Source organism: Amphiprion ocellaris, chromosome 8, assembly GCF_022539595.1.
Source record: "Amphiprion ocellaris isolate individual 3 ecotype Okinawa chromosome 8, ASM2253959v1, whole genome shotgun sequence".
Classification (NCBI taxonomy): Eukaryota; Metazoa; Chordata; class Actinopteri; family Pomacentridae; genus Amphiprion; species Amphiprion ocellaris.
In genome coordinates, this window is record NC_072773.1 from 24088684 (window position 1) to 24109176 (window position 20493).

Sequence of the window (20493 nt, forward strand, 5' to 3'; positions counted from 1 at the left end):
TACACATTTCCTGGTCAATTTTATCTCCAATTTTATTATAAACATACAAAGCACACAAAATATGTAATTGTGTATTTAATTTGTTGAGACAAAATTGAATTATGGCTAAGAATAGTACAGAGAGTCACAGAGTACAAGTACTGAATTTGATTCAATGTAGCCTTTAAATATAAAGAGACCGAGATTTGCTTTAGTTGCTCTTAATGTCTTATTTTTCTACTAATTTGTCTTTTCATTATTTTTCAATTTTTATTTTTAGTGTTTTATTAGTTTTTCTTCATGTCTTTTTACTCAGTTATTTTGTTGGTGAGGTCTCTACCTCAGTGTATAATCCTGTGTTAAAATAAACGTCGAACAAATGAATGAATGGATTTATTTACCTGAGTGTATAGAGGTGTAGTCCTGTGACACGCAGATGTGTGGTTGTGGTCAACGAATATGTGCAGATAAAAAATCAGTATCAGCAATAAAATAAAATAAGATATGGAAGGCATGTAAAAACAGGCTATAACTGTGACCCATGACCAACACCTGAATATCATTTGAAATAATCTTGTACCGAGGTCAGAAACTGACGTTCACTTGTGATACCTTATGTAAAACAAATTACAACCAACAAGAATCCTTCTTACCAAGTATTATAAAACAGATTGCATTAATCAAACCAAGCCCTATGCTCTTTCGTAAGATAAACAGTGACAATCACTGTCTTCACGGAGTGCATGTTTCATCTACTTGCATGTTTGCCATTGTTTCTCCTATAGCGTGTCTTTGAGGTTACAATAGTTACATGAGAAGAAAAGCTGCAGCACATTACAACATTTTCAGTGATAGTAATGACAGTAATTGATTGAAATGCCAAATTAAAAAAAATAAAAATCTTAACAACAACAATAATTTATGTATTTACTTTCAAATCAAAACAAGTCCAGTTAAAGCAAACAGTGTATTTCAGTAAGGACACAATCAACTGGAAAAGTACAAGACGCATGCTGCGAATGCCAAAAAAACGGATTAGTTTACATTATATCTCTGGGCAAATGCAACACAATGAACTTAATATATGAAATTAATTTACGTTTACAAAGTTTAATTGACACGATAAATCTTAATCCGGAAGTGACGCCACAGGAACTGAGAAACGTACACAACAAAGATGGCGTCCCCCGGCGAGGCAGCGACTGATGATTCACACGTGGGGAAAAATAAGAAGGTAACTACCAATAAATTATTAAGAAGAAGACAGTACTTCTGCTCTTTCCGTCATTTTCATATCTTCAACTAAGAGAAGCTAGAATAGAGCTTTTACACGAGCATACACAACGTAACAGTAGTATATCGTTTGCTAGCATCTGGCTGCTAACTCTCTTAGCACTGGTGTATGGAGTCCTAGTTGAGCCGAGCTGACCCTGTTTCTATCCACAAGTAAATGCACTCAGCTCCGAGTTGTCTTCCTAAAGTCACTGCTGCTAACTTGCCATCTCTTGCTCCTTTTTAACAGCCACCAGCTCGTTACTGGCAGGAGTTACCAGAGGAAGGGGAAGATGAAAACAAAGATGAAAAGGGTGGCGAAAAGCCTCTGCCGCAGAAGGATCAACAGACACAGAAAGCTAAGAAAAGAAAGCAACCAGAGGATCAAAGAGATGGAAAGAATTTCGTGTCAGGGGTAAGCGAATAAGTATGGTCGCTGTTAGACTGGTTCAGGATACCACTGTCATTCATTGTGTATCACGTCAATGGCAGCATCAGTTCTGACTTGAAACCATCTTAATAACTAACTTTATATAAATGGTAACAAATGATGTCATTAATTTCTGTGTAGATCCGCGTCATGGTAATTCTGGGAGCCTCTGTAAAAAGCACCATAACATAAAAGAGAAATCCAGTTGCTTTTTACTAAAACTCCCAGGATGTCACAAATCTATCCTGTCTTTCGCTAATGTATGATAGGATTAAGAGTATAAGTATATTTAACATAAATGATGTTTAATGTGTAACGATTCATGAAATCAACAGTGTGAGTAGTTTATTTTCACACCTACTTTGTCCCTTTTTGCTTGTCTTCAAGTTATTTCAAAATTGGAAAACATCATTTTGTTCCACATGGCCACATTGCTCCATTAATTCCTTTCTTCATAATGGTTCGGATTTTGTTGTGTAATTTATTACTGAAACGTGTGAATTTATTGTTAGCGTAACTTGTGTTATACTAAGAGGTGTTTCTAATGCTGGGGTTCCCAATAGATATGAATAAAGCTGACAAAATATTCAACTTATCGCTGTGTAACTCAGTACAGTTAAACTGCAATTCGGGTGGAGACTCTTTGTTTTTAGGGACATTTCCCCAAATTTCAGTTCAATATATTCAGTGTCTTTGGGTCTTTTATGTTGCCTGACAAAATGTTTAGAATTCTGTTTTTAATGTGCTATGAAATTAATCTATTTTTAGGGAGTCTTCTATCTGTGAGTTCTCCATTTCTTAATTTTCTGTAATTACCTGTGTCTATTTTTATACACTAATGTTGATATTATTAATATTGTCAATAAATCTCCCAGCTCTACATGAACTTGCTTTATTTTGTTTTGTAGCATTGTTAACACATTATTTTGCATTGTGCTAATTAGTCTTCATTCTCTCTCAGAAATCAGACCCTTTCCCAGGTCCTGCTCCAATTCCTAAAGAGAGGGTGCAGAAATTCAAGAGGAAAGATAAAGCTAAAAAGGTAAGCTCCAAAATGCCTATTATGTACAATTTTTTGGTTGGTGGAGTTACTGCTACCTCTTGCGAGTATCTAGGTTCTTTTTTCTTTTAATTTTAGCCTCGTCACCAGCATTTCAAGCTTAGAGACATGATGAAAAGATCAGACGAAGCCTCAGAAATGTCCCAGAAACAAGCTGCCCGGTTTGACCTCCTGCTCCCCGAGGATGCAGGGTAATTTCTTCTAAAACATGTTCTACAACTTCTTTGTGTCACAGTGTATGCTGTGACAGAGATTAAGGAATAACAAATGTAACTTAAGCCATGTTTTCCTTTATTCTCAGGTTTCTAGAAGGAGATGAAGATGAGGACACATGTACAATCTCACAGGAGGATATTGCAGAAGCGGTGGATATAACATCTGGAGCAAAGGTACAGGGACATTTGTTAATATATATCTTTATTTTTTATGTTTTTTTTTAACACTGTGGTCGTACTGTAAATAATAATTATCAGCAGAAACCCACAATATAGCAGCTGTGTGTTTAAAAAAAAAATTCTGGCTTAAATTATTTTATTGCTACACAAAGTATACACGCATTCTCTGTGTGTTTTCTGCTTCTTACTTGAAGCTGTGCAGGATCTTCAATCCACAAAAATAATAGCAGTATTTGCACAAGCTCACAAGCAGAGATCATATTATCAATCAACAGCACTGGTTGATTTCACCTTGTTAACTAATGATTAGAAGCATCAATGTTTTTTGCTACTGTTTGCTTTATACAAACATAGTGGTAGAACATGGAAAGAACAACATGTGGTTAATTGACTTTATATGTAGTTGCTTCTAGGTCATGTATACAAATTAGCTTCACTTTGAGTTAAACTATTACATGGAGATGTTTAAGATATGACACCGTATTAAGTTGTATTTTTTTATGACTTACTTAGATTAGTATTTTTAAAGAGTCTCCTGGTCAGGGCTTCTGTTGTTGACCAGCCTTGTTGGCTTTTACTAATCAGCATTTTTTCTTTCTTCTTCCTCAGTATTTCAATCTGAAACTCTCTCAATTTGGACCATATCGAGTTGACTACAGTAAGACTGGACGGTCAGTATCACATGCTCCATACTCATACAGTGTAGCGAGTGGGTCCCAGATACTTGATTTTTTTTTCCCCACCTATTAATTGTCACATTACAACAGTTGTATTTATGGCTACCTGACAACTGTAAATTGTAATATTTAGCCTTTGTTAACTCAGTTTAAATAGTACTCCATTAAAAAAAAAAAAACGCCAGCTAAAGTAGCACTAATAAGAGTGTTGAGACTGAACCAAAACAGTAAAGTTGCAGGCCATAAAACCGAAACAATGAAACATGGAAAAACACTGAAATGCACTACTTAGCTTAGACAAAACTGCAGAGTTGGGTGATGAATCATTGTGGAGCAACACATTTTCCATAAAGAGTCATTGGTGATCTACAGATAATGATTAGTGCACATTTCTATGTTTGAATTGTGTGTATGTGTTCTCTTCACTTCAGTCACCTGCTGCTTGGTGGGAGGAGAGGCCACGTTGCTTGTATAGACTGGCAGTCCAAACATCTGATGTGTGAAATAAATGTGATGGAGTCTGTTAATGATGTAAAGTAAGTCATTCACCTTCAACTTATTATGTTACAGTCATGCTACACCTACCATCAATAGGCATAATTTTCATTCATATTTCAACATCTTCTCCAGATTAAAATACATTTCTGCCTTCATTTAGGTGGCTCCATAGTGAAGCTATGTATGCAGTGGCTCAGAAGAAGTGGCTGTACATCTATGACTCCAATGGAATAGAGCTTCACTGCATCCGCAAATTCAATGACGTTCTTCGCATGCAGTTCCTCCCCTACCACTTTTTGCTTGCCACAGCGGTGGGTTCCCTAAAACCATTCTGATAGCATATGATATATGCATATTTATATTTCCTCACTTTTTCTTGTGTTGAATTTGCCACTAAGATTAATGCTGTTGTTTTGTTTTTTTGAAACTTTAATTCAGTTTTCCAGGTGCTTCTAGACCTGATTAAGAGGGCAGTACTTAAATATTGTTACAATAAATAACAAAAACACCAAAAACAACTTATAATGTACTACAAAGGAGTATAAGAAGCATTCAGATTAGATGAATTACAACTATTTAAGAGGTTTACATCACACTGAATGTAAAAACGTGTATCGTATCTGTGTTCGGGGCTGACTGAGTTATGATTTAAAGGAATAAAAATCTTGACACATAGTCTGTGTGTCACATTTCTAACAAAAATAATCAGATCCATTAAGTCTGACTTCAGCAACAATCTTGTTCTCACTCTTGTCTTCAGAGTGCTACAAGTTTCCTGCAGTACCTGGACGTGTCAGTAGGAAAGGAGGTGGCAGCATTCTGCACTAAGACGGGCCGACTTGACGTGATGTGCCAGAACCCTCATAATGCCATCATCCACCTGGGACACCCCAACGGAACAGTCACACTCTGGTCACCAAACCAGAAAGAAGCGCTCGTCAAGATGCTCTGTCACCAAGGTGGTGTGCGCTCTGTCACTGTGGACAAGACGGGCATGTAAGTCACATTAAAACTGTGCATTTTTATTTAACAGCATGGATATTGTATTTCTTTTAGAGGCAGTAAGCTGTAAATTCTGATGTCTGCATGCGTTGCATAGATGCTGTTTAACTATAGTACCAGTTTAAACGTTATTTATAATATATTACTTCCTTATTTAAAAGTGTAATAAGTTCTTCAAATCACTGACAAAATTACCAACCATGTCCTGAAGATAAGTTGGCCAGTTTGCTGAAGAAATCTACGAATGATTGAATAATTACTACATTTTCTGTGGTGACAATTAAGCTGCATTTTCCTCAATGTCCACCAGAGGTCAGTCTGTGGTTATGATCTCCTCTTTTTGGCAGGTACATGGTGACATCTGGTCTGGATAAAAAGCTGAAAGTGTATGACATTAGAGCCTTCAAACCCCTCAAGTCCTACTTCCTCCCTGCTGGAGCTTCCTGTTTATCGCTGAGCCAGAGGGGACTGCTGTCTGCAGCCACGGGGGATGTTGTTCAGGTCACGATCACATCCACAGTGAACAGTTATTGATTTGTCATTGAAAACTGATCGGGTCCACAGGAAGTGCATTTTACATGTAGAGCTGTGAATAGAGCTGGATACTTAGGATAAGCAGCAAAGCAGCTATTCTTTTTTTTAGCATATTTTTATTAAGCAAATTCAAGACTTACAGTGCAATTGGATACAGTGAACGTTTTTTGTTTTTCTCCTCCACAAAAACATTCCAAAAAAAAAACCCCAGTATAACTTCTCTCTAAAAACAACCCTCCCAGACCAACAAACTGACCTCTTAATTTCAAGACAAAAATTGAGTGTAAAAGTAGACAACTCTCAAAAATAAATTACAATAACTGAATAAATAAAAAAGCAAGAAAAATAAATAACAATACATTTGAGAGTAGTTTAAATAATAATATTCAAAAAATAAATAAATGAATGAATTTAAAAAACATAAAAAATAATAATAAAAACAGCAGGAATTAATGTTTTTATGTGTATAGTGCACAAGTACAAAAGAAAGACAATATGACCTGTAAAAGAAACAGAATCAGTCACACAGACTGTCCAACTTGTTCTATAAAAGGAAGACAACTACTGCTCACATCCAAAATACCACCTCAATGAATGAAAAACCTGTGCTTAAGGAGTATAGTCAGAACCAAAAGTTTGGTAATTAGTCATGCACAGGTTTGCCCCATTTGGGTGGGGGGTGGTGGGGCTAGGCACGAGGGGAGAGGATCATGATCGGCAGGCAATGGTGTACTACTATGATACCTCATCAGGTGAAAGTTTCTGAAAATATTGAAGCAGAGGTCTCTAGTGAGTATATAACTTATCAGAGCACCCTCTAAGACTGAATTAGATTTTTCCAGCTTAAGGAAATATAAGATATCGTGCAGCCATGCTTTAAAGGAGGGGGGCTGTGACGATTTCCATAAGAGAAGAATTCTCCTACGGGCAATCAAAGAGACAAAGGCAACAACATTGTCCTGAGTGGTTGAAGTGGCCAGATTGTCAGGTGGCCTACCGAAGATGGCTATATGGGGGGATGGATTCATGTTTAAACCTAAAATGTCAGAGATGGAATTAAAAAAGGTTTGCCAGAAATTAGCTAATTTAGGACAAGACCAAAACATGTGAGTAAGGTTGCAAGGAGCCTGGAAACATCTACTACAACATTCATCAATTGTGTTTGGAAATATTCTGGAGAGTTTATATTTGCTATAATTAAGTCTGTGGAGCACTTTAAATTGGATGAGAGACAGCCTAGCACAGCTAGAAGAAGAATTAACTGCTCCAAGAGCTTTTATCCAGAAATCCTCAGAAAGGTTGGTTTGCAGTTCAATTCCCCAATCAGCCTTGATCTTATTTATCACAGACTTGTTAGTTGTGAACAGGAGGTCATAAAGGAAGGAGACCTGACCTTTGGGCAAGACACTTGCCTTGAGTGCCAGATCAATGCCACTAGGATTTGGAACTTGAGGGAATGCCGGCGATTGGGTCCTAGCAAAATCACGGAGCTGAAAGTATCGAAAAAGTCTGAGCTATTCAAATTGAATGCAGAACGTAAATGATTGAAACCGGCAAAAACGTTAACATATAAGTCACCCAGGCAGCGAAGGCTATTCGTCTCCAGCGATGTAAATCGTAGGTCAATCCTAGCTAGTTTAAAAAGGTGGTTGTTACAGATGGGCGTTGCTTTAGGGAAGGAAAGCCTCCCAAAGTGTTGTCTAATTTGTGACCATATTTTAAGTGTATTTATTACCACAGTGTTAGACGTGAAGCTAGAGGGAGAGAGGGGAAGGGTGCCACACACCAGAGATGGGAGGGAAGAAGTGCAGGAGTCAGCCTCTAATTGGCACCAGCTGCACTGGGGTGAGATAAACCAAAGTGTGATTTTATGAACATTGGCCACCCAATAGTAGCTCATAAAATTAGGCAGCCCAAGCCCGCCGACTGACCTGCCCCTCTGAAGTAGAATTTTACCCGTTTTCACACGCTTACCAGCCCAAAGAAAAGAAGAGACAGTGTGATTAATAGATTTAAAAACTGACTGAGGGAGAAATATGGGGAGACATTGAAATAAATACAAATATCTGGGTAGCACATTCATTTTTACAGTCTGTATCCTTCCCACAGAGATAGTGGCAAACAGTTCCACCTCTGTAGATCTGATTTGACTTCAGCAGTTAAGGCAGTGAAATTTTGTTCCCAGAGTGTACAGATGGTATGCGTAATCATGACACCTTGGTATCTTATTTCTCCGTTAGATATTTTAAATGGTGTGGATGATGGTGACATTTCTGTGGCCAGTTGATTAATTGGAAGACATTCACTTTTTGAAATATTTAATTTATATCCAGAAATAATGCCAAAAGTGTTCAAGAGCAAAAGGATGGGTGGAATACTTGTCAGGGGTTCACATACATAAAGAAGATCGTCAGCATAAAGCGAAACGGGATGTTCGACTTTCCCCTTTTCGATTCCCTTGAACCCTCCAACCGACTTTCAAGCAACTGATAGTGGCTCAATGGCGAGTGCGAACAACAGCAGGGAGAGTGGACAGCCTTGCCTAGTGCCGCGAGAAAGAGGAACTGGACTTGAGCACTGTGTGTTTGTACAAACTGAAGCGTAGGGGGACGAGTAAAGTAATTTAATCCAGGAGATGAAGCTGGCACTAAAACCAAACCGTTGCAGGGTGAAAAAGAGATAAGCCCACTCCACCCTGTCGAAGGCCTTCTCCGAGAGATATTATGGCTTCAGGTTCAGTAGAAGAGGACGGGGTGTGAATAATGCCGAGAAGCCTTCTGATATTAGAAAAGAGTGCTTCCCTTTATGAATCCTGTCTGATCTTCCGAGATTACCATGGGCATAATAGTCTCCAGACGACGGGCTAGGACTTAAGCTAGAATTTTGACATCGACTGAGAGGAGTGAAATCGGGTGATAAAACGCACAGTTCGCTGGGTCCTTGTCTTTCTTATAAATGACAGATATAGAAGCTTGCATGAGCGTGGGTGGCAAGGTGCCCTTGTGGCATGAGTGGTTGAACATACCAAGTAGGAGTGGAACAAGCAGGTCAGAAAACTGTCTGGGCCCGGTGAGTTGCCACTGTTCATTGAGCAAATGGCTTCTTTGATTTCAGAAAGCGTTAAAGGGGCATCTAGAGTCTGACTGTCATTAGGTGAGATTTTCGGTAATGTTAATTTATCAAAAAAATCATGCAATTGACTTTCATCGTTAGGAGACTCGGAGGTGTACAATTTAGAATAAAATGACCTAAATATGTTGTTTATCTTTTCCGGGTCAGAGGTTAGAGAGCCTGGCTCGTCTCGTGTCTGGCTGATCTGGTTGGAAGCCAATCTGGCCTTTATTTGGTGGGCCAGAAGGCGACCCACCTTGTCACCATGTTCATGCATAGACCCACGAGAGCGGAGGAGGAGACGTTCAGCTTCTGTAGTAAGAAGAAGGTCAAGTTCGGTTTGGAGTCCTAGTCTTTTTTTTTTTTTGGACAAGTCCGGTGTTTGGGAAGTCGACAATAAAGTATAAAGATTAGCTATAGCTTTTTCTAATTCCTTTTGGCGGGCCCTGCGCAGTTTGTTCGCATGAGATGTGTACGAGATAATTCAACCTCTAATGAAAGCCTTTAGGGTTTCCCATAATAATGAGGGGGAGGTTTCGTCATTCTTATTATTTTCACAAAAAAAGCTGATTGACGTAACGCAACGTATTTGCAGAAGTTTACATCAGCCAGCAATAATGGATCTAGGCGCCAGACTCTGAATTCCTTTGGTCTGAGGTCAAAGCGAAGGTCCAGAGTCACAGTAGAATGATCAGACTGTTCAGATCCGAATGATCAGCAATTCCACTGTGAGGTCGGAGAAGAATCTTGTGGGCTTGGGTCCCTCAATGGATTCCGGGAGGCCGATGATTCGAATGTTATTTCTGTGGCTCCGGCTTTCTAAGTCCGCCGCCTTCCCCGCTAGCCTTGCGTTGGTATCTGCCAGGGCTGCACACATCTCCTCCAATGCCCGAATGCGCTGGGTATTCAGTTCAGTATAATTTTCCAGAGAATCAAGACGTTGTCCCTGTTCTGTTACCGTGGTTTGTATTTTGTCCAATCTAGATTCCACGGCCGCAAACGTGTTCTTTATGTCGGCCGAGATGCTAGCTTTGTGGTCCTCTAACAGGCTAGCTATGCTAGTCAGACAGCCACTGCATGAGGTGGAGGCTTCTCCTTCGGCTTTTCTTAGCGGCTTTGAAGATTTCAACATCTTGCATTTAGAGAATATTGATATTTATTCCTCAATTCCGCATGTGCGGGTGGCAAAAAAGTAGGGTTTTTAAGAGTAAATGAAGTTAGAGTTATGGGAGACGGAGACTACGCTGTACTCACATGCTCAGCAAACCGGAAGTCCCCAAAGCAGTTATTCTTTAGTGGAAAAAAATCTTAATGTTGCTTTAAACCTGTGACATCAGCAGGAAGACATGCACAAAATCCTCAAATGACCAGGGTTGGAATTTTATTTCTGAGCTACTTTCATGTTCCCTTACATTAAGTTGTTTGTTCCTGAACAATATATTTTTCATTGTCCTTTATCTACTATATTACACTGCCAATTTTGGGAAAAACTCTGCAAATGCCACAGAAAAGAAAGATAATTTGATGCTGTAAATCATACACATTATTTTCATCACACTGCACTCTGGGTGTGGTGGTTGAAATTATGTTCTCTTTTTAAGAAGTGAAAATGGTTTGTGATTAGGCGTTAGCTGCATGTGTGGTTTCAGCTATAATGCCGTCGTTACCTCAGTTGTAGCTGTACTGTCACTGCTCTTTGCCTTTCCTTTTAATAGCTGTCTACCACTGACAGCTTAGACAGCTTCAATAAATTGCTCAACCAGCACAACCGGTTCAATTCAATGCAACCACACAACCCCTGTGTGTGCAACACTTAGGGTTACACATGTTATGAGGCAATTTATCAACTACATAGTTAATACTGCAGTCATAATTGCAACTACAGTCTGTCTCTGTCAGCCTCAGCAGGCTTCATTAGTCATTTATCTGGCTGCAACAACACAGACACAGACTGAGCCAAATACTGCTGAGATTGCACCAGCCATCTACTCATAACTCAACACCATATCATGTTACAGCTCGGCCTTTTGGTATAAATCAGTGGTAATTTAAAAAAGTTATTGCTGAGAGACAAGAAAATAGTTCAATGACCCATCTGGGGCTCTGTAAATTTGCGTTAGAAGTCATTTTTTTAAACTGGCAAAACAGAAAACACTTGTTGTACACACTGTTAACCTTTTGCCTCCCTGTCAATTTGTGTCTCCCTGCAGGTGTACAGAGATGTATGGAGCGCTCCGGTGACTAAACCCTACATGGCTCACAGAGTTCGGGGATCAGTATGGGGGCTGCACTTCTGTCCTTTTGAGGATGTCCTTGGAGTTGGGCATGGAGACGGTTTCACCAGCATGCTCGTACCTGGTCAGACTCAGTTTTACATTACACTGGAAAATTTTCAAGTAGCTTGAACAACCAACACACACTAAATAGGTCATGGTTGAAAGAAACCGTTTGACAGGAAGCGTGTGGTTTCGCTTGAACCACACATTTCCTGTCATGTGTCTCTTGATGGGTAAAACAAACTGCAAGAGCTGCCATCACTAAACTCTGTATGGTTTATTTAATCCAGGCATACATTTTTAATGTACATTAAAACTGCTGTTGTGTTTCCCATTGACATTCACAGGAGCGGGTGAACCTAACTTTGACGGTCTGGATGCAAATCCATACCGCAGTGCGAAGCAGAGGCAGGAATGGGAGGTTAAAGCCCTTCTGGAGAAGATCCAGCCAGAACTCATCAGCCTTGACCCTACTGAGCTGGGATACGTTGACCGTGCAACGTTTGAGCAAAGGCATCGAGACAGGGTCCAAGCTCTGGTCAGTGTTTGAAAGCATCTTCACATTAAATATTTACAGATCTACACATTTTAAAATCACAACCACCTCTTAAAATTCATGTTTTATTTCATTTTCAGGGTTATGATCCACTTGCTAAAGAAAAATTTGTTCCCAAGTATAAGAAAAAAGGTCGTAGTTCTGCTGGTGCCGTTGAAAGGCGCAAAAAGCAAGTGGCTCACGAGGACCAGAGGGTAAGTAGGCAGAATATGTGATGACGTTTGTTGAAGCCCACATTGATTTTTCTGCTGTGTCTGCACTAAATGCCTGGTCTCTCTTGACTTGTTTACCCCTCAGGACGAAATCAGGAAAACTGTGGAAGACAAAATGAAAATGGAAAAAGAAATAAAGGAGAGAGCGCAGAAGAAGGCAGCTCTATCTAATCAGAAATCTGCCCTGGACAGATTCAAAAAATAGAAAAGGAGGATTCTTTGTGCAGCTCAAACCCCAGTGACATTCTGTAGGAGGGACCTTTGAACTTCACATAAAAGAGACAGTTTTGGGCACATTACGCCTCTGTGGGAACCAAACATGCCACTGCAGACATTTGGGATGCAGTTGGCATATAAAGTCTTGCATTCAGATGGGCAGCAGTTCGCTGAATCAATGCTGAGTGCATTAGTAGGGCAGCACTATTGAATGTCTGCAGCCTGAAGCACTTCTTGCATGCGGAGATAATGTGATGTTCTATAGCTGACATGGGTGTCATCCAGAGTTTGTGTTAGAAGTGTAGTGTGTAGGATTTAGAAGACATCGCAGACTGCAAACAACACCGCTTGCATCACCTTCCCAGTAAACAACAAACAACATAAAAGACCCTCTCTGGAGCCAGTGACTCCATGGAAGACAACCTGCTCTTGCTGTAGATGTAAAAGGCTCATTCTAAGGTAGTTGGCACACAATGATTCTTATTTACAGGTCAGTGCATGTAACGGAAACAAGCATAAATATTATATTCAATTTCTGCTATTGGAGTCCCCTAAATCTTACACACTACTCTTTCAGATGGTATTTTTTCTCTGCCTATAAATAAATTTTTTGTAAGATTTTTCACTTTGTCGAATTCAGTTCTTTGGTGCCTATTTATATTTGTTATTATATAAATAAGTTATAAAAAGAAACACCACAAGCCAAACTTTCTGAATTCAAACTACTACTTGAAGTCGCAACTTAATATCAAAACATGTTGGAATACGTTCACTGTTTTCATTGCTGTGGGTAATTTCATAAATAAAACACTCATCTATAAACCTCACCTTGCATCACTCACAGGTTGTATGGTTCAGTAGCAACGGGCAAAAGAAAAACTGAGTGGGAAACAAATATTGAATAATTTGTGAGACAGTGTTACAACTGCATCTCCCTGAAAATGTCTTCTGGAGACAATTTCAGATGGATTCACTTAACCCTTTGATGCGCAGCATGGGTCAAAAGTGACCCAAATCCAATGGAAAATGGGAGTCTCCTGACCTATATTGCGCATCAAAAGGTTAAGTGGATTTAATAAATGGAGTGACTGAATGGTTGAGTGGTTCGACTACATTCTTTAGTTAGAGTGTTAATTGTGGGAGTGCAAAGGCTTTTAAAGCAGTGAATTCCTAGTTCAGTTCTCAGCAGGACTGGAACTTGACTGCGTTCCCTTGCTCTGTATCCTGTCACTATTTAACAGGGTGAAAAAGTTCTAATGAAGCATATTTTAAGTAATATTTGTAGCCGTTATAAGTTTTAGATGTGTTTGTGTGTAATTACTTTCTTGGGATTACATACTCTGTAGGTTGTTTTCATGTCATGTATAGGGGATCCTGATTTCAGTGAGACTCGCTGAAAAACTAAAACTTGTCTTTGTTATATTTAGCAGATTACAGGTTTAGCACTTTCAGTAGCAGCAATGATTAGTTAATAATGGTTTGAAAAGAACACTAGTGGAATTTAAGTGTCTTGAAATGTGAACTTTAAGCAATAACTTGACCATAGATGTTAAGAAATAGCCAACGGTTCATATTTCCCAACGTTTGCTTCTTCCTTTGTCACTGAGGAAGAAACGATGTAGTGCAAGAAAAAATACCTGTTAAGTGTTGAAACAAAGCAGACCTGTTTTGGTTCACAGAGTGGTTTATTGGTGACTATATTTGATTCGTACATGTATTTCCTGAGTGTAAACACACTGACTTTCTCTCTTAAAATGTCATCTCAACCTGGCATGGCAGACACAAAACCAAGTCCAGGTCCGTCAGCACAGAGCTGATGTCACACTTTTCAGTTTAAACTCATGATTACAGAGAAAAGTTATAAATAATACTGTCCGGCTATGTATAACGTCAGTTTCACAGTCACTGGTAGCGGTGTCAGCTGCGGAGAAAAATTCCTCTTGCTGTCTGTTTTCTGAAGTGGCCGCATAGATGTCACTGTATCCAATTTCAGTGGTCCAGTTAATGGCTTGCCATTCCAGTCCCCATTATTGAATTACGACATTAATTCTGTTCATTTACTCAATCATAATTAGTTTAGCACATAACAGCTTTTGGTGATTTGTTACTCTATTTCTACTGGGGTACATGAAGCCTGTGATTTCATATTTATTGCACTATATTTTGGAGACATGCATTTAGGCAAATAGACTACTACAATTGAAGTCCCTGGTACTAGACTACACAGGTGTTAAATAAATGAAGGCAGCAGCCTATAGATATCAGACATTGTGTCAGAATCATTTTTTGAATGTGCATTCATCACATAAGCAGCTGTATTTCCTTACTGTATATCAGCATGCTAATGCTTGCTCTAAATCTACAGTTTGTGTCAGTGTAATATTGCAGGATGCTGTAACAGTCTAAAGACAGGTGAAAGATTACTCTGACAGCTCTCCATGCTACCAGCTGATCGTCCCTTTTTTTTGCAAAAAAAAAAGCCAGTTGAATACATCGAAGTGTTTAAAAAAATAAAACTATAAAAAATAAAGTGACATTATTTCAGTGCACATAGTGAAGTTGCACAGCCTTAAGAGCACTTGTGCTGTTCACAGTACTGAAGCAAGGCACAGCCCCGATAAGTCCAGTTTGGCCTCCTGTTAACCCTCACAATCCTTGCTCCAGCCCCAGAGCTGAGCCCAGCATCGCCCTGACTTTGCACACCCCGAGAGAAGCCCGGAGACTGAGCCAGGAGCAAGGGGCTGACGAATGGACCTCGGCCCAGTAGTGCAGCATCTCCCTGGGTGAGATGCGGTGGATGGACACCATGGCCTGATAGCAGCAGCGCCCGTATGGCACAGCTGGACCACCAGAGAAGAGAGGGCAGTGTGAGGGCAGCACTCCAGCTGTCCGGGCACACAGACCTACGAACACATCCTCGGGAGGCAGAGGTGTAGATAAAGGTGATGCAGAGGCTGCCAGGGAAATTTTGAGCAATGCAGAGCGGGACAGGACGTAGGCAGTACCACTGCAATAATCTGGAAAGACTGAGGCAGGGTAGGCCCCTGAGGGGAGGTAGTGCTTACTGTCCGGATCACGGTCCGGAGCCACATGGAGATGCACCCTGCCGAGGTACAAGTCTCCCTGCTCATAGGGGTTCCGGCTCTTGTTCAGGAAGTGGAGCAGGGCGCTGGGGTTGAACAGGACATCATCGTCCACTTTGGCCATGAAGTGAGCTTGGGGGCAGAAGCGGCGGCCCCAGCCCAGCATGGACAGGGTCTTCAGAGTGAGGTTGGAGTAACTGTCCAGAAAACGCCCCTGAATCAGGTCTCCTCTCTCCCGGGCTTCTTCTATCAGCAGCTTGGCCAGTCCGGGGTCAGACGCCACACCCACCATGAAGAGAGTCATGACCCGCAGGCCCCTCACCTCCACCTCACCTCCCCAGGTATCCCTGATGGCTTGACGGGCCCTCTGATTGGCAGGAGCCGAGGTAACCATGGTGATGAGGTAAGGCTTGGCACGCTGGCACACCAGCGGGCTGGGCATGAGCAGGAATTCCTCGGGTCTGGTTGGAGGGACGCTCTGCGGGGGGATGACGCCGGCGTGCGGCTCCACCACCGTGTTCAGGCGCATGGAGGTGACCCACGACTCGATGAAGTCCACAAAGAGCAGAGCCAGCAGCGCCGCGCACGTTGCCGCTGCGCACAGGAACGGCAGGACCCCGAGCCTGTTTCCCCGCTTCCCAAACCGGGGCTTGCATACCCACAATCCCCGTCCCACCATGACCAACCCCCGCTTCCTCTGCGCAGCTCTGAAGACCACTGTAGCTGCTGCGACGCTCCCCGTTTCGCCCCCAAGTCTTTCTTCCCTTGTCTCTGCGGCTAAAAGAGCTCCGCTGTCATCGCATTTTTGCGCCTATCCTCACCTCTCGATCCGTCCGGAGTCAGACGCAGCAGCGGACGGTGGAGAGCCCCGGTGACATTGAAGATGCGGTAAAACGGCTGATGGACTTCAGTTGATGTTGCTGCCCACTCGAATACAAAAAAAAAAAAAAAAAAAAAAAAGTGGGATATGCAGCTGCGCAAAAGAAACGGTCGATTCTACAGCAGCCCAAAGCTATTTTTTGCCCCGACGTGGAGCTGCTCAGTACTCAGCTCTGATAGGAAGTCCCGATTCCTATTTACCTTCATAGATGCTGAACTAATGCCACGTTTTTTTATTTGTGTCATTTTTTGAGCAAAAAATATGCATTCCTTATTAAAATGCCATATCGCAATAAACCTTACTGTACTGAGACAGATAGATAAAGAAATCACAGATGTAATGTAAGATTAAAGCTCTTGCAAGCTGCTCACCGTGCGATAGCTATAGTAAGTGCTGGTAATGGCGAAGCATCACAGTGATGAAGCTCTTCCAAAAAAAAAAAAAAAAAAGGTGTGCAGCGATTGCATCGGAGCACATTAAGGATATCAGGTTAAAAGATCGACGACCGATGTGAAAATAGCAACTCAGAGAAGCTAAATAATAATAATAATAAAAAACAACAAATCAATCCGAGGGATTGTTTTTTAAATAGTGCTTCGTTTTAATGGAGACCTGCTGTGCGCCTATTGTTCCCTGCAATCAGTCCATCACACCCGGTGGCGCAGGGCGACACCTGCTGGTCACTCACTGGTAATGGTTACCACACGTGTGGAACTGAGGTTGCCAAAAAGTGGCTCAAGCAGATATGAAGTGATTCTGCTCCCTTGCTGCAGAGATCTGAGTAATTTGTTGGTGTCAGTGCAGTTACACAGCCTCCATGTAAAAATGTACCAGTAAGTATGCAGTTTTTACGCAGCCTGTGCAAAAACTGCAAACGAAATGACAGAATCAAACAGTGCTTCTGTCTGGAAGTCAGAGAAACGTCATCCCCTTCCACAAATAAGAGCCATCTTTTATATCATTCTGCACAGTGAAGCTTAAACATCCTAGAGAAGTAGTGATGGGGAGCTTTAAATTCACAAGTAAACTATATGATGTTTCGACAGGTTTGTGTAGGTGAATAACATTTATGCCGTCAGTAGTTTATTACTTATGTTTTAATATATTTTATTGTTCAAGATCTATATTTAAAAAATTATGTTTTTTCATGAATGGATACAACTATTGTAAATGAACTCTGCTCTAACATGTAAAGAACAGGGCATTATGTGTGTTTTATCCATTAAAATGCCATTTTTATAACAAACTTGAAAAATACATAAAAATATCAATATTTCATAGCAATATACAAATTATTATTTTTTTTGGATAAGGATTTATTGCAATTTGCAAATGCAATGCAGCAGTGTAAGTCAGCATCAGCCATTCCAATCAATACAGACTAATAAGAAAATTAAAGAATAAAAAGCTCTGATCGCATTTGTGAAAACTTCTGAATTCGCAAAGAAGCTCAAAAGTGTTGTGACCATATTTTGCAAAATGTGTCCTTTTTTCCGTCATGAACACTGAGTACATCTGAAAATCAGGTGCCTTTTATACTTTAATATGTGATATTTGCAGTAAAGAGAAACTGCTGACAACTATGTTCCTGCCAAGACCTTTAGAAAACCCCAATAGTTATAGATGATCTAAAGAGATTAATGATTGTGTGTTTTTTTATTCAGGGTTGCCTCAATCACAAACTTCAAAGTTAATCTTTATTGTAAGTATTCAACACAGAATTGCAGAATTAAATGCAGCTGAAATGCCTTCCATACTACACACAGACAATTTCTTCAAATATTGTGAATTAGAATTGAATAAAACATTACAATAGATAGTAAAGTTAAACAAAATAGTGAAACTAAAAACCAAAACTAAATTACATATATTACAAATACCCATGCATGCAGTATATATGTATCAACATACACATACAAAAAATATGTCCACATATTCATATCTTAATAACAAACCTAAATTATGAATATTGTATTATTTCTAGCGATTTATTTGTGATCATCTATGTTAATAAATACAAATAATGTACAAACAAAAATCCACAAGGCAGTTTAGTAGAAATGAGACAATGGCACATAAGAGAACCAAGAATGTAAAACTCACAGATAATGTAAAATGCACTGCCTGACCAAAACAAAAGTCACCACCTAGATTTAACCAAGCAAATGGGTAAGAGCCTTCCATTGGATAATTACTGCAGTGATGAATACATCAGCTGCAACAACTTATTTAACCCTAGCTGATACAGTGAGGAATTTCTCATTTCTTAAACAACTATGTTGGAAGACAAATCCTGTGATTGTAGAAAGGACATTAATCTGTCTCAGACGGGTCAAATTATTGGCCTGCATCAAGCAAAAAAGACATCTAAGGAGATTTTTGAAAGTACTAAAATCAGGTTAACAACTGTCCAACACGTTATTGTACAGCACATTTTTCAGAGTATATACTAACCTTTAATGTCAATGTTACTAACCTGCCTGTCCTGTTTTTTTGTTATTTATGTTATATGTAAACTACTGAAGACTTGAGTTTCCCTATGGATTAATTAATTATCTATCTATCTATCTATCTATCTATCTATCTATCTGTCTATCTGTCTATCTGTCTATCTGTCTATCTGTCTGTCTGTCTGTCTGTCTGTCTGTCTGTCTGTCTGTCTGTCTGTCTTTTTGCTCAGACAGTGTATATTGCAATTTAAAACTAGTATTTACACCATGGTTTATTCCAGAAAAGATCTGAATAACTCTCCAAGCTGCCAATGTGTTGTTAATATATTAGATGCTTATTAAAACGTGGGTGACATAAACAACTGAAATCTCATCATTTTCCTGTTAGGTAGCCTTTTGGCAAACTTGCATTTCCCTCTGAGTCCCCACCAAAGACCACAGCTTTATTGGAATTTTATACTGGCAGCTACACAGTTCAAATTAAGGTTATCTGGGATTCATTGGTCCGTTGTTATTATAGGCAGCTCAAGCTCAATGCAATGTCATGATAGAGACAGAGGGGCTGACCTCCTGATTCACTGCACAAAGTCTCAAAATTGTTTGTGCAACATACATATAGACAGAAAACCTATTTAGTGTTCAGGTAAAAGTTCTTAGAAGAAGAAGAAACTCTGAGAATTTGACAGCTGATTATCACGTTGAAGCTATTATAGTGTAACTGTGACACAATTAAATGGAATGACGTGATGTCAGACATTCTTCAGCTAACGGCTAACAAAGAATATTTGTGTGCTACACGTCTTATTTTAGAAGGCTTTTGATGCACAATGATGTGTTTTGTGATCTTTGATCATTCTCTTTATATTTGGTTAAATCTAAGTCCATGTTTTGTAACATCTGTGTTATCTGCGGTGATGCTAAAAAGCCCTGTAAGAGCAGTGAAGTATTCTCGTGGTTATATGAATATGCATGTGAGCCTCTGTATGTGTATCTAATAAACAATAACATTGAGGCCAATAATCATGGGCTTAATAATATACAATATCAATTGTGAAACATTAACAAGCATCCAAAAAAAGGGGGGCAAATATTTACAGTAAAATCACAGGAAGAGAAACTACTGAACCACATTTCGAATTGGTTTTGATGATACAAAGTAGGAATTTTGTAGGCCTGGCAGGTTGGTTTTTTTTTTTCAATCACATGAAGTGAATCAATTGAAAAAATACATCATGCTTGTGTTTTTCTCAGAATAAAAGACAATATTTCCCCCATCTTTCTAATAACCTAAGTTATAACAGTGAGTGCATAGAGGAATGTGATTTCGTTAAGTCTAAATAAAATAGTCCATTATTTTCTGAAAGTTAGTTGTAAATTAATTACAATATTAATATATAAATACAACAAACAACCAAATAAATAAATTAATTTAAAAACTGAATGAATGAATGAAAATGAAAGCTGGATATTGACCATTTTGCTCTGTGAATAAAGCAACTGGGCCACGTGTTTCTGTCAAAAACACGTAAATCCAAGTGTAGCAGGAGGATAATGCACAAAAAATCACATATTTACAGTATTTATATTATTTGTAACTTAAAATTGAGTAAAATCTTTCATATCTCATTGACTTTGGATACAATGGCGCTGTTAGATGTCAATTAATTACATAAGTGCAACCAATAAATAAAATAAACAATGATATTCATCTAAAAACAAACAAAATTTAAACACTAATGGTTTTCCAAAATAAACAAAAGCAACTGTGCCAAGAATCTCTGTCAAAACACAAACAAACAAATGACTGTACGCGGAGGATAGTGCACAAAAATCACAGTTACATTTAGGATATTTATATTTTT

General features: G+C 39.5%; 2 protein-coding genes across 2 annotated transcripts; one reads left to right on the forward strand and one right to left on the reverse strand.

The window, feature by feature from the left end:
* Positions 1-1112: 1112 nt before the first annotated feature.
* wdr46 (WD repeat domain 46) lies at positions 1113-12838 on the forward strand. Its single transcript, XM_023273148.3, has 14 exons — positions 1113-1213; positions 1502-1666; positions 2643-2723; positions 2820-2932; positions 3043-3130; positions 3746-3807; positions 4245-4349; positions 4472-4622; positions 5072-5307; positions 5661-5814; positions 11169-11316; positions 11582-11772; positions 11871-11984; positions 12088-12838. Exons 1-14 carry the CDS (start codon positions 1157-1159, stop codon positions 12205-12207), a joined length of 1785 nt encoding a protein of 594 aa, XP_023128916.2. The 5' UTR covers positions 1113-1156; the 3' UTR covers positions 12208-12838.
* A 1046-nt stretch (positions 12839-13884) lies between these two features.
* On the reverse strand, positions 13885-16841 carry b3galt4 (UDP-Gal:betaGlcNAc beta 1,3-galactosyltransferase, polypeptide 4). The gene has a single exon (XM_023273149.3). It carries the CDS (start codon positions 15978-15980, stop codon positions 14865-14867), a length of 1116 nt encoding a protein of 371 aa, XP_023128917.1. The 5' UTR covers positions 15981-16841; the 3' UTR covers positions 13885-14864.
* Between the last annotated feature and the right edge of the window lie 3652 nt (positions 16842-20493).

Bases quoted from the DNA above. Each gene is read 5' to 3' on its own strand.
- wdr46 (XM_023273148.3), top strand. From the start codon at position 1,157: ATGGCGTCCCCCGGCGAGGCAGCGACTGATGATTCACACGTGGGGAAA. The intron at 11,773-11,870 runs GTCAGTGTTTGA...TTTCATTTTCAG, and splicing joins GAGACAGGGTCCAAGCTCTG to GGTTATGATCCACTTGCTAA. The intron at 11,985-12,087 runs GTAAGTAGGCAG...TTTACCCCTCAG, and splicing joins TGGCTCACGAGGACCAGAGG to GACGAAATCAGGAAAACTGT.
- b3galt4 (XM_023273149.3), bottom strand. From the start codon at position 15,980: ATGGTGGGACGGGGATTGTGGGTATGCAAGCCCCGGTTTGGGAAGCGG.